Source organism: Nannospalax galili, unplaced genomic scaffold, assembly GCF_000622305.1.
Source record: "Nannospalax galili isolate Female #2095 unplaced genomic scaffold, S.galili_v1.0 scaffold132, whole genome shotgun sequence".
Classification (NCBI taxonomy): domain Eukaryota; kingdom Metazoa; phylum Chordata; class Mammalia; order Rodentia; family Spalacidae; genus Nannospalax; species Nannospalax galili.
The window spans coordinates 1,523,916-1,538,199 of NW_008332644.1; the positions used below are offsets into that span (position 1 = coordinate 1,523,916).

At 42.0% G+C, this 14,284-nt stretch overlaps 1 protein-coding gene across 10 annotated transcripts in view; it reads right to left on the reverse strand.

Annotated features, from left to right (window-relative positions):
• The window catches only part of Pde1c (phosphodiesterase 1C), a 554,512-nt gene that overhangs the window by 81,165 nt on the left and 459,063 nt on the right, over positions 1–14,284 (reverse strand). For all 10 annotated transcript variants that reach the window (XR_003848641.1, XM_017796743.2, XM_029560849.1 and 7 more), the window contains 4 exons: positions 13,850–13,931; positions 11,504–11,624; positions 9,199–9,374; positions 844–1,068 (listed from right to left, as the gene is read on the reverse strand). Coding sequence is in view for 9 of the 10 variants with exons in the window: in XM_017796743.2 (XP_017652232.1) it covers positions 844–1,068; positions 9,199–9,374; positions 11,504–11,624; positions 13,850–13,931 (604 nt within the window). In the remaining variant the exon portion in view is untranslated. The remainder of the gene's footprint in view (positions 1–843; positions 1,069–9,198; positions 9,375–11,503; positions 11,625–13,849; positions 13,932–14,284) is intronic.

A 14,284-nucleotide genomic window follows, 5' to 3' on the forward strand; every position in this document is an offset into this window, starting at 1 on the left:
GTTGGTGTATGCATCTCTAATCTGTATGTATCTGATTATTACTACTCATAATCGGTTGCACTTGGATCCTTGGTGCCTGTGTATGTCTATAAAGTCATCAGGTAGATTTCAATGGTAATGTTTATCACCTCTACTAATTAACATGATGTAAATTTCCATGCTTCCTCCTCAAATACATTTTTTAAAATTTGTTGATTTTTTTTGTGTTATGCACATTTTACACAAGGATTGAAAGGTTAAGTAATCTAGCTAAGGCCTCCAAGAGAGGAGGCAGAACTGTGACTCCAATCCAGGTGTGATTGCAAAGGTACCCTGCTATCTAGCCACAGCCTGGCATTTACATCCCACAAGCACCCACTTCCTGCTCTTCCGTAAGAAGGTAAACTGATTCTGTGCTCCTGACTTAGCTCTCTGGCTAAGAAGTCTCTCTCCAACCTGACCAACAAACCTGAACTTTGAACCAAATACCATCTCCTCTTGAACACTTCTAGGCCTCTGACTCTGCTCCATAACCCCTGCTCCCAACAAAACATATCTCTTCCTTTGCACAGAATCCTTGGCATTGTATCTGCCACTTCCCCCTCCCTTGCCACTGCATCACGCACACATTTCTCTAGACTCACAATTATTTAGATCCCACATAACACCGTGGGTTTCTTGTAGCTTTTCCACTTCTACATCCCCCACGCCTAGTAGAATGTATGACCCAAAGCTGATGGCCATCCGATGGGCTCCTGACTGCATCTTTGGAAGCTCAGGGAGGCTTCCGCAGAAGGCGTCCGCCAGTTTCCATTGTTACATCATCACCCCCAGAAGGAGCCTTTACCACCACCGGATTCTCACCATTCTGCTGCTTTTCTGACTTCTCGCCCTTAGGGTTCTTCCCACGAGGGTTGTCTCCTCTGTTTGTGCGCGCTCCGTCGACCTGACTCTTGGCTTCCGCAGACGCCTTTTTCTCAGCCTTGCCGGATGCACTGTCTTCCGCTTGGCTTTTGGCTTCCGTTTCCCTTTGCTTCTCCTCGGCAGCCAGGCGGGCCTTCTCCTCAGCTTCCTTCTTGGCCTTCTCCTCTGCATCCCATGCCCAAGAGAGAAGGCAGAGGAAAGAGAAAAAGGTCACACCATGAGGAGAGCTGCTTTTATGAATAATGGTCAGTTAAACGACCTAATGTGTTTACTCAGAATTTTGAAGATATTTTGGGTTAATTCAAATCAGTTTGGCACATATTTAATGCCAGGCATTATGCTAAGCACTCAGCAGCTACCACCGTGGCCCTATTTTATGGATGTAGACATTGAGGCCGAGAGACAAGACCAAATTGTCCCCCAGTCGTAGAAAAAAAAAGTCATTTTATGAAGGTTGGCTTAGAATATAAACATAAGCAACAGGCTATGAAGTGAAAAGTTGGGGCAAGTTACCATCATTAGGACAAAACAAAGTCAATTTGTAACTTATGAATTTAAAAATGGGGGGGGGGTAGTTGACCCTCACACAATAAAAGCAAACCCCAAACCCTGAGGACTCCAGCTTGACCTCAGGAGAGTCTGACTTCCCATTGGCCAGGTACCTGCTCTAGGCCCTCTCTTTTACTTAGAGAGCACATTATTTCTCATCCAGCTGACTGATGCTGTGCTTCATTATAATGCAGGAGAAGTGAACAGGTTAAGTATTTGTGAAAAGGCTGGTTCATTCATTCAACGGATATTTATTGAGCAACTATGCATGAGAAGGCTATATAACTAAGTAAACGAATGGCTGAGATGGTTTGAAAGTATATTGTGAGAATTGAATACAAAGGGACAGGATGGAGCATGGCTAGCACAGAGAAAAAGGTGGTTTTGGACAGGGGTGAAGAAGGCTTCCTTGAGCAGATGATACCTGTCCACATCCTGGGTGACGAGAAGCTGGCGGGGCAAATCATCTAACCATGATTTCAGCAGAGGAACTAGAAAATAGGTGGCATAGATGCCATGGTCAAATGAGCAAGGACAGGCGTAGATTGGATCACAGAGACTTTGAGGCCAACTGGTGGGTTGAAGATTACAACGTACACAGAGACTGCTCACATAGCCCAATTCTCTGTAAGCTCCAATTCACCCCATAGAGTATTCAGCTCACTCCAGAAGGTGTCCAGACCGTCATCAGCCCCCACTGTGATGCATTATTGTATTTTCCTCTTTGCATCTCATCACGGGTCCTCTGTCTTTCCCTTGTGCTAGGCTTGGTCTTCTAAAAAGTTGTTTTTCATAGATGGTATGATTGTTTTAATCTCTGGATACCAGAGGAGTTATGCTTCTGATAATTTCCTTTTGGTTTAGCAGGTAAAGTACTCCAAATCCCATTGTGGTCTAGGTTCATGGGTTCATGAGGTTTTATCACAAACATTTTCCAGATGTTCACAAAGCCTGACTTTATTATTATTTTTCAGTCCCTCACTGTTGCTTACCCCAGATGTCTTCTTTAATACACTATAGTGTTTTTATTCACTATTTAATTGATCTATCATTCCATCAGTCCACCCATTCATCCATGCCAACCCACTCATTCCTCTATCCACATCCATGACCTGGCCTAACCCAAACAAGCTAAATCAGGTTCTAAAAGGAGGACAAGAATATTTAAAATGTTTTCTGGGTGATTCTACCACACAGTAAGTGCTGAGAAGCCTGATTTAAATCTAAATGTTTGCCAATCCATGTTTCATGACAAGATGCATTTACAATTACATGGAAAGGGTTAGATAATATTTCTTTATAAACAACATAACTACATCCATATGTAGAATAATGTCTCTGACTCCTACCAAATTGTAAGCTAAAATGTGAAAGACTGTCCTTTAAAAAGATGGCAGGCAAAAGAGGTTCCCAGCATATTGATTCAGGCTCCCTCCTATCCCTGGTGTCTTATGGATGGGGTCAAATATCATTTCCATCACTGCTCAACATAGCATGTGCCACATGTCATGGCTCCTGAAGTTACTGCTGTTCCAGTGAGCGACCTACAGTGTGTGTGTGTGTGTGTGTGTGTGTGTGTGTGTGTGTGTGTAGTGTGTGTGTTTTACATGAACTACCAATGTACCCTATTTATACATCCCCCATTTTCAGTAGCTTAGACTGACAGAAACACAAAGTATCCAGACTCTTTGATCCTATCCTGAGATACCTGATGAATGTGTCTTTAATGTGTAACAATGGTGAGTAAACAGATGACTTCTTACAACACAGAGGGAAAAGAAGCAAGGGGAGTTGTCTCCCAATTGGCTAGTTCCTCCAAGGGGTGGGGCCTGCTGCAAGCATGGACTACTAAGCGACTGCTGGGAGCATCTTGGGACAGAAGCCGAAAGCTGCAGGTAGTGCGAGTGGTGTGGGGAATGCGTAGCAGCTCAAGGACAGAATGGACTGACTCTTGTGGACCTGGGGAGAGATTGCTGGCCCCAGGAGGCTAGCAGTGACTACGGGCGTGGTGTGGTCTGGTATGGCTGGCTCTGAGCTGCAGCGCGGGGCTAGGCACTGGGTACTCATTCCTTTGTAAGTTAATAAATGCATATATAGATATGTTATATGGTTTGCTAGATAGTGCAGGAGACCCAGAGGGAATTCAGGTGACAAGAGGCAAATTAATTCATATTTAGAACTCTCTATCAGGGAAGATTAGCTATGACCACCTTCACAGAATCGTTACTGAATACATGGCAAACTTTCAACACTCAAAATAACTATAATTTAAAATGAAGGTGTTAAATTATATGGTTTGCTATGAAAGACCATAAAATACTGTATTAGCAAGAAAAATTCTTTTGACAACCAAGTCAGACCATTTTCCATGGGAGACTCTGCAAAAAAAAAAGATACAAAGAAGGACGAAGGGAAGGAGCACATTCCAGTAGCAGGTCTGCTTTTGCTCAAGTGCAGTTGGCAAGTTTAAATGAATGAAAAGTAGTTCTTATGACATCGGGATCAGATCAAACACTGGTTGGCCTACATAGTGTGGTTCCTCTCTCAGCATCAACCTTCTATCACCTTCTAGCCCTGGCCTGCAACACTCTTTGACTTGCATAATCACCTTCTACCTTGGGCTTCTGTGAGTATAATCAGCCATGGAACAGATAAAGAGGCATCAGTCAACATGGATAGATATACAAGACATATGTAAGAAGAAATTACATCAAAAGACAGTTGGTTTATTTTCCACTGCAGTAAAACCCCTTTATAGTCCTCAAGCGAGATTATTAGCACAGATAATACTGTTCTATAATGAGAAAAGGTAGGTGAAAGCACGGTTAATTATAGAGTAGCAGGTTCCAGCAATGCCAAGGACACAGAGAGTTTATGTATCAGGTCTTAGATTTAGACTCTTGGCATTCCTGGGCTACTAGACTGCAAACTTCAGAGTCTGTTTCCTTTTGCTTCCATTTCAAACGATCTGTGTTGATGTGACTCAATATGGAAATGGCCAAAGGAAAGTAGCTGAAGTGTGGGGCAGAACACTCATAATATAAATTATGATTCTCACACAAACATCCTAGTGCCACCCCCACTGGATGTCTGTACAGTCTCAAAAATGCACTTTATTCAATTTTTCTTTGTAAGTTATGATTCTCTAAGTTCCTTAGTGGAAACTAAGTTCCTAGTTATCTCTTGATCTAATGTGAACTTTGAGAGAGAGAGTGACAGAAACAGAGACAAGGACATAGACAGAGAAAAAATGAGACAAGAAACAAGAAGCTGTCTGACCAAAGAAACACACTACATACTCAATTATATTCCATACAGAAACAAAAGAAAGTCAGCACCAGTCATCCCCAAAATCTCAGGTGTTCCTGTAACAACTTCTGAGGAACTTTAGTCAAATATGTATGCTGCTGACAAAAAATTTCAATCAATATTAAAAACTCAAAATCAGGGAGCTGGAGAGATGACTAAACAGTTAAGAGCATTGGCTGCTCTTGCAGAGGACTGGGGTTCAGTTCCCAGCACCCGCATGATGGCTAACAACTGTCAGTAACTCCCATATCAGATGATCTGATGCCCCCTTCTGGCCTTCTCAGGCATTGCACATACAGGTGCCACTTACATACATGCAGGCAAAAATGGTCTTTAAAAAAACCCTCAAAACCAAGGAAAATATGTTGATAATGTATACGAACCTGCAAAACTTATTGTTAAATAGAAGTATTAAACTAAAGATAAAATGAAGCAAATATTAAAATAATGTCCAAAATTAAGCTGAATATAAAATAAATGGGATTTCTAATCATCTAAATTGAGAATTCCATATTATTCAACAAAGTCTGAGTGCTAAAAAAGCAATCACAAATTAATTAGTTAATTTCTCAGCATTTTCAAAGGAATATCACTATATATCAGTCCATGTTTTTATTTATAGAAACTTACTATTCAATTAAAAAACCCTTAAATTTCTAGGAGAGTAGAAGTAGGAGGTAGAAGAACTTGTGAGCAAAGCTAAATGCTTACAGCAAACTGGAGCTGGGTGGAAATTGCAAGATATTTTGACAACTAAACAGTTATTTTTAATATATAAAAATCGGTATGAACCAATAATAAAAATGTAGATGTCCCAATGGGAAGAATGAGGAAGGGACTAGCAAAGAGAAATAGCTTCACTACACTTCCATGTGTGAAAGAAACTGGTTAAAAGAAGTCCAGCCTGGGAGCAGTTGGTGGGGGACAGGGAGGGATGGAAATCATGCAGAGACAATACTCATATATGAAATTCTCAAAAATAATTAAAAATTAAAAGTCCAGAGAGCAATTTGATATAAAGAGATTTAAAAATTTTTACCTCCACTGAGAGAGGGATTCCATAAAGACCTTTGAATGTCCATGTCTGTAACATTATTATATGCAGCAGTGAATGGGAAAGCTAAGGCTAGGTAACTGTTCTATCCAGACAACTTTACATCAGACTATTCAGCATCAGGACAAACACCCAAGACAGGAAACAGAGTAGAATTACAAGGTAGCACTGTGCTGTGAAACGTGTCTTTACCTCTGTACATCTAAGAGAAATTGGAATGGCTTCTGAATTTTAGCAAGAGTTCTCTAGGCCTGGATAGGGAAATAATTGTTTTGCTTTTTTCTTCATATGTATTTTAAATATTTCATCATTTGTAATCTAATGACATCATTCCTACACCAGGAAATGAGCATGTGAAAAGCATTAAATACTGGGTGGAAATTAGCAAACAATAGTTATACTCACAAATTTGGGGGTGGATATAATGATATTTGAACCAGAAAACTGCAAAAAATACTGATTTAATCTCCTTAACAACTATGGATTCTGCCCTGCATGACACCATAATTCAGGCTGGATAATAAAACCTAGAATTTAATTTAATTTCCTAACAATATGTATCAAGTCACAGGGAAGGCAGATTGTCTCAAAATTTAGTCCTTTGGGATTAAAAAAAGATGGGAGAAAAATAGCTTGGTATCATCAGTTGACCATCAACAGTAGACAAATGCAAACTAGGTATTTCTTTTACATCAGTCAATCAGTAAACTGTACTACTCAGGGCTAAACATGTTGGAACGTGTGCGTTGAGGTGATCATTTCATTGTCAGTGCCTGAACCTTGCACACAATGGCTATTCTTCCTTTCCAATGTGTTTAAATGTCAGCCCCATCTACCAAGCTCTAACCACTGAGACTGACTCTGTTCTTAGGGCTTTACAAATGTTTCTCTATCCTCTGCATCAACTCTGAAATATGTATTCCCATGCCCAGAATGGAGTCTCAAAGAACCACACTGAATGAAACCTTTTGAGTTAGGATTCAATTCTCCATTTTTCTAACTAAAATTTGATCCCATAAGCAAATTATGCAACCCCTAAAATACAATCTAGGGGTGTACCTGATCCATTTGCCTCTCACCTTATCCCTTTAGAGAGAGAGAGAGAGAGAGAGAGAGAGAGAGAGAGAGAGAGAGAGTGTGTGTGTGTGTAGGAGCATGTAGAGGCCCGACATCAACCTCGGGTGTCATTCTTCAGGTGCCATCCACTTTGGTTTTTTCTTTTGTTTTTTTTTGAGACAGAGTCACTCTTTGGCTTGCAGCTTGCAAAGTGGCTGGCAAATGAACCTCAGGGATTGGCCTGTCTGTATTTTCCCAGCACTGGAATCACACACATGTGTCACCGTGTAGACATATTCTTACAAGCACTTCACCAACTACATTATCTCCATGGTCCCCTGACCCTCACTTCCCATTTCTAATGTCCCCACATCAACCCCAGCATCCTTCCAATTTTGGCTACTTAATGTCTTCCCTAAAGGCCCAGGCAGGGTTCGGAGCAAGTACTTTCCTGTTGCTTAAAATAGCTTATCTGCATCTCTACTTGCATAGCCAGCAAGTTTTAAAATTATGAGGGGTTTACCTGTCCTTTTGAAAGGGTCAGTTCTCCATTAGAAAAGAAACATCTAATGCTTTCACAGGTGATTAGTTTCAGAAAGTAATTTCAGTAACCAAGATAATTGCAAACAAATTATTTTGAAGTTCCTCTTTGAATTGTGTGTTGTCAGAAATTGGACTTTCAAGCGTAATGAATGTAATTGATTGTGAGAAGGTGTTTCTTTTCAGATGATGTAGCTGCCATTGCTGTTTGCAATGCCTGCCAATAGGGGGATTTAAACATGGAAAGCATTTGAATGGACTCTGAGCACTTACTACACTTAAAATATGGAGGGGGCTTTGCTCCTTACGTAGCTCAGGGTGTAACATCAGTCACAAAATTGCATGGTTCCAATTATATCCTAAGGGCATCATAAATTCAAATCCTTTGCCTTGCCTGAAACAAGCAATCATTTGGACAAGATTCTGCCAGCAAGTCATAGTGTTTAGCCTTTGGACAAATCTGACTGTGAGGATGCTTGGCTCCCAATCTAGAGGTGACCTCTCTTCCTGATGGCTGCATAGCATATTGTGTCATCCAGATTTCATGTGTTGAAAACAGAATCCCTACATTTACATGTAGATTGGAAGAGGGGCCTTAGGGAGGTAGTGAGGATTAGGCCACACCATGAAGGCAAGGCCTCCATAATGGCACCAGTGGGGTTATAGGAAGAGAAACCTAGGCTTGCACACATGCTCTGTCTCTCCATGGAAGCCTCTGGCATGAGGTAAATGTGCCTTCCTCAGATGCTAACAGTATGCTCTTGGATTTTCCAGACTCCAGAACTGTGACCTGAATCAATATTACCGAGTAGCAATTATTTTGTTAGAGAAACAAAAATTGCTTAAGATGTCGGCCGCTCTACCTGCTGTCCACATGTGCTGACACAGGCAGAGTAACTGCAGGGGTTACAGTTGTGGCAAAGCCTTCCTTGGCTTCTCTGAGTTTGGGGTTCAGATGATGGTAAGAAACACAAGGTCTTGACTGAATTCTTATTCATCTTTTCTATCAAACTCTAACATAATTTTCCCCTTTTCTTTTGACACAGTATTATGACCCTTAAGGATGAGGATGTCCATCACTCCTCTCTGTCCCCTTGGCACTGAGCACAGAGCCTAGAAAATAGTAGGTACACAACAGGTGCTAGCTAACACTGACTGCTGCTGAAGGCTCAGCTCTGCAAAGGCCATGATTTGAGTCCCTTTACTGGGCCCCAAGATCGGTTCACATCAGCGTCCTTTCCTGTTATCACAGATTCACTTCCTTCATCTCTGAGCATCGTGCCTCTCTGCCTACAACACACTGTGATCACATTCTAAGTGCTGATCATAAAGATGAGCTCAGTGATGCAAATGAACACATGAACAAAGAACTCAAGCTCCCAGGAGTCACCTACTTCCATCCTTTTCTGTGTGGCAGGAGCCACAACTTTTTTATTTGAACTTTGATGATGTTTGCACCAAGGAAGTCTATTTTGCTTATAGAAATGAAGAAGGAACTACTAACCCCAGACCCTGCAGAACTTCATACCAGGGAAAGGAGTCCAGTCTTATTACACAGAAGGCACGGTGCCAAGAGGCTTGGAAGCCTGTCACATTCTACTAGGTGCTGAGTGTTTCCCAGAATGCTTGGCAATGGGAGACTCAGCATTCAATACCTGCAGCCTCCTGAGGAGCTGCGCTTACCTGCAATGCCTATGAACCACAGAAGGCAGCACTTGCTTTATGAATGAATGGACATGGAGTTGGTTTGGACAATTCTAGAAGGTTCTTCCTGAGCAGCTTGTTACCTTTGGGTACCTTGGCCCTCCATAGCTCCCGATTGATGTGCACCACCTCGGTCCAAGTGGCCTTAAAGCTCTTATAGTCAATGGGGATGACAGAATTGTTGATGGGGGCACTTCCTTCTGATCCAGAGCTCTTGACACCTGAACGTTTCACATCCGATGAGTTGATGCTGTTCAAACTGGAAAAGAAAAGAAATCATATGAGAGAGCATCAGTGCCTTCAGAATGCAAGGGGAACACCCACAAGAAGAGTGGCTGTACTCATCACTGCCGTGAACCTCCTGGGCCCCGAGGTTTGTGCTGACCCACATAGGACACATAAAAACTTCTGTTTCAGGAGAAAAAATACTAACATTAAACCTTCCTGAGCCTCAATATCCCTTACTTCCTTCAGCAATGAGTGGGCTTTCTCTTCTTTGGTAACTAAATTCCCCTGGCGTTTTTTTTTCTGTTCTGTTTTCTGAAATGAGAAAATTTGAGCTTGGACTTTTAAAAAATATGTATGAGTGTTTTGCCTGCATGTATGTATGTGTAGCACATGTGTTTTTTGGCACCTGCAGAGGCCAGAAGAGAGTACTGTATCCTCTACAACTGGAATTACAGGTGCTATGAGCTGAACCTGGGTCCTGTGCAAGAGCAGAAAATGCTTCTAAATGCTGAGCTATCTCTCCAGTCCCCCGAAGTTGGACATTAATTTGTTCATAGTGCACCCACCTGCTACCATAAAGACCACTTTTCCAAGTTACCCAGAAAATTGCTGCTCTTTGTCCCCAGCTCCACCCTCCTCCTGTAACTTTATGTGTTTTATTATCTATCATCTATCATAAATCTATCATCTATCATCTATCATCTGTCTCTATCTATCATCTCTCTATCATCTATCTATGTATCATCTATGTATCTATCATCTATCTATCTATCTATCATCTATCATCTATTTAAATGTGTGCATGCCATGATGCATGTGTGAAGTTCAGAGAATAACCTTCAGGAGTGAGTTTTCTCTTTCCTCCATGTGGGTCCTGGGGCTTGAACTAGAATTGTCAATCTTGGCAGAAAGCACCTTTACCCACTGAGCCATCTCACTGGCCCTCAAGATCCCTCTAATCTCAGTCCCCTAAGACCAGGACCAGTGATGACACCCTTATGTTTCCTAGAGATGGTGAGGAGGCACTGACCACTTAGAGGCTGTGCACAACCAGGTCAAGCAAAGGATCTGATTATAGATGATGATTATTTTGTGCTTTCAACATGGCATATGTTGCAAATATCAGAACTAGCATCCTTCTAAAGAAGCATCTCACAGTGTTAAGTAGCTAAAGGAATCAGATCCACTAATCTATAAGGAAGGGTTACCACAGGGCAGTCCAGTCAACTTGACACAATCTAGAATCACCTGCAGAGAGAAACTCAATGCAGAGTTATTTAGATAAGGTTGGGCTGTGAGCACATCTATGGGAGATTATTTTGATTATGTCAATTGATGCGGGAAGACCTAGCCCACTGTGGTGGCACCATGCCATGGGTTTGGGCCTTGGACTGTATGAAAGAAGAAAAAATGAGCTGAGTTATGCATGCATTAATTCTGTATCTGTCATTAACTGTGGATACAATGAGCTGCTTTGGTTCCTGCCTTGACTTCCCCTCAATGAAAGGCTGTAACCTAGTAAGCTGAATCAGTCCTTTCCTTTTAAAAATTGCTTTTGTTAAGGTATTTTATCACAGCAATAGGAAATAAAACTAGGACACCCAGCTAACTTGTCTGAGACTACACAGGTAATAATGGATGGAGAAAGGATTTTAACACTGCACTCTGGCCCCAAAGTCTGCCATCTACACTATTCTACATTTGATGTGGTCATGCTGTGGCAGAAGGCAATTGAAAATATTTAGGTTGCGATATTTTTAATCCATACTCCAATTCCTCCTGAACTTCAGAATGAATGCTAATTTTATTTCTTGTAATAACTCAAATCAGCAGCATTTCCTTTTCACAAAATTAGGACAAGGGCTGTCTAGGTACAAGAGACAAAAGTGAAGTGGTTGGTGCTGCTGTAGCAAGGGCTAGAGGGAATGGGAGACACCCAGTACTTGGCAGGCCCCTTTTGGCCTTTGGCCACCTCTTATGGGCCAGCCTAGAGAGTGTAGTCATTCCAAATCCTCTGAAGAAAGGAAGGAGGCAGATAGCTTGCTTGTGGCATGCAAGGAAGGCACACTCATTATAAGATACCATACATCCTCCCAACAGGAAAATTCTATCCCCACAAACAGGCTGGACCCCATCCAGCTCTCAAGCATTCCCACTGACCTGGAGCGCCTCTGTCCTGTCCCACCAGTTTGGGAGGGTTCATCGATTAATGGACTCACAATCTTTTCAGTCATGTCCGTGAGCACAGTGAAGGTAGGCTCCACAATGAAGTCAATAAAACCTGCAGAGAAGCAGCAATGCTCAGAGAATGATAGAGTAACAGGGCCACCCAGGTCTCCCAGTCATCTTTCCTTTTAAAGAAAGAATCTACATAGGAGCTCCACATCAGACTGAGAGTTGGTTGGTCTCATTTTTATTGAATGTCATGTTAGTTTCATTTATGCTACATAATTTTCTTAAGACTTTTCAATGAGTAATTAAATTAAATGCTACAGAAAAACCAATTTAATGCCTGCTGTGTAATAAGCACTGTGATGAATAAAGATGAATAGAGCAATCCACCAGCCCTCACACTTATGTGTAAGATTAAAGGAGCTCAAAAATGACCCTGGAGTTCATGCAGGGCCAAAGGAGCAGCCCAGAGGAAAGTTCCTGGGAAGGCAGTAGAGGAGAAGGGAGAGGACACGTTTTTCTCCTGCCAAGAGACCAGTGAACAGTCGTGCAGAGGCTGTGATGTTTGAGCTGAGCTCTCTCTGGGCTGTTTGGAAGTTGTGCAGGGACTGGGGCTTAGGCAGCCTCTGAACTCTGATAAAAAGGGTGTGAGCCCTTCTTTCTTAGTCCTGTAGCTCTCTCCTATAGTCCTGCAGGACTGTCCACTTGGCCTCCTCACCTTGAGGCTTAGTCAACCCTGTCCCCGCTCCCACTTAACCCTCTATGCTACTGGTAAAGAAATATTTCTAAACTGGGGACCAGCAAACTTTCCACAAAAGTCCAGATGGTTATTTTAGGCTTTCTAGGCCGTATCTCTCTATCAAAATGACTCAACCTTGCTCCCTGCAGTGTAGAAATAGCACGGGCAATATGTACATGAATGAACTTAGCTGCAGCATAATAAAACTCTGACAGGAACCTGTGGTCAGTTCAATTTAGTCCACAGGCTAAACTATGAATCTATTGGTTTTAAAGCTTTATACAAAATTATTTTTATATGTCCCCATTTCCTATAGGAAAGTACAAGCCGTGCTATTCTTAGCACACTGTAGAATCTGGGTCTGAGTGTCTCTCCAGAATATCTTTCGCTGCATCTCAATCCCTACCTGCTGTTCTGGCTATATAGAGCTATTTAGAATTCACCAACCGTACTACATAGTCTTAAATTTCTCTGCTTTTCTACATCTCCTGCCTGTAGCACCCTGGTCCTAATCATCATTAACATGTATCACTATTTGTCTAGATACTACTTGAATGCTTCCTAGGCTACATCTCAAACAGGATGCCTCAGTTAGTTTTTATGGACCACCTGGGTCTAATGGTTCACACACTGTCTTTGTAGTCCACTGCAAAATGTTCAGACTTCTATTTTCACATTCTAATGCTCTAGTGGACATTTGTTTTCATAACAAGTTGTCCACTGACTAATACTGGCTTAAGGTCTTTGAGAGCAGGAACCATGTATACACTTTGTTTTTGTTTTTATAGCATATATTACAATGCCTAGCAGTGCCAAACACCTAACAGGGACTCAAGATACATCATTTAAAAAAAAAAAAAGAATAATCATGCAAAGTCCAAGCAGAAGTTGGTCCTGATGGCACACACCAATAATCTCAGCACTTGGGAGGCAAAGGCAGGAGGATCAGGAGTTCGAGGCCAGTGTGAGCCACATGAGACCATGTCTCAACAAAAAGGTAAGGCAGAAAAACCATTCAATTCTTATTAAATTAATTCTTGAGTGATTTTGGACTCTTAAGGTAGAGATCACTGATGGCATTGTTATCTCTACCATAGATGAGGATTTTTACAATGTACATATTATGATGCTTGATAGTGCAAAGTTATCCTTACCAAAAAAATTCTTTTTTAAAAAAGAAAGGTAGAACATGGGAGCAATTTTAAAAAGGTTCACAGGAAATAGAATGGTACCAAATATGGGTAGACACATCAAGGAAAAGAAATGTCAAATGTCAAAACAGCTTCCAAGACTGTAGCAGGACAGAGGGTGTGAAACAAAATGGGCTTCTGGACAACAGTACCATCATCTCCTCAGAAAGCTGAAGGTCCTTTTCCTCTTGGCAAGAATGATGGAGACCCCAGAGTGTCACTGTGTAATCTTCCCCACAGCCAGTCCAGAGAAAATGATCTGGCTTCACCACACACCCAGCAGCCAAAGCCATGCGTACAGCCTGGCCTTAGGGAGCCAGTGGCCAGATGGAACCACCTCCCATGGCTGTGCTCCCTTCTGCATCTCAGCCATGAGATGCCCCCTCCATCCAATATGATACATACCTACTTGTGACTGAGCAACCATGGTTGACTTTCTGTCACACAGAGGAGAAAAAGGCAGCCCTAGCTCTGCTTCTCGGTCACCCTAGAAGAACAGAAGGTCATAATAAGGGAAAGAAAAGTGGGCTGAGATGCACAGATTTTATTTAGCAACCTCAGCTAGCACTTGGGCCACTTGTCTTTATTCTAATTATTACAATTACATAGTGTAATAAGTCCTGGTAGGGCCTGCTCTTCGGTACAAAAGACGCCAAAAGGCTGAGGCTTCTGGGTTGCAATCATTCCATATGAATGCAAAGGCTCAGACTGTTCTAAAGAAAGCCCCATTCAGTAACAATATGCTCCCCAGGGAAAATGAGGCAGCAGGCCACACACCCTGTGTCCTGCAGCCAACATTGCAGTCAGAATGGTCATGCTCCCCAAAGAGTTCTTGTGCCT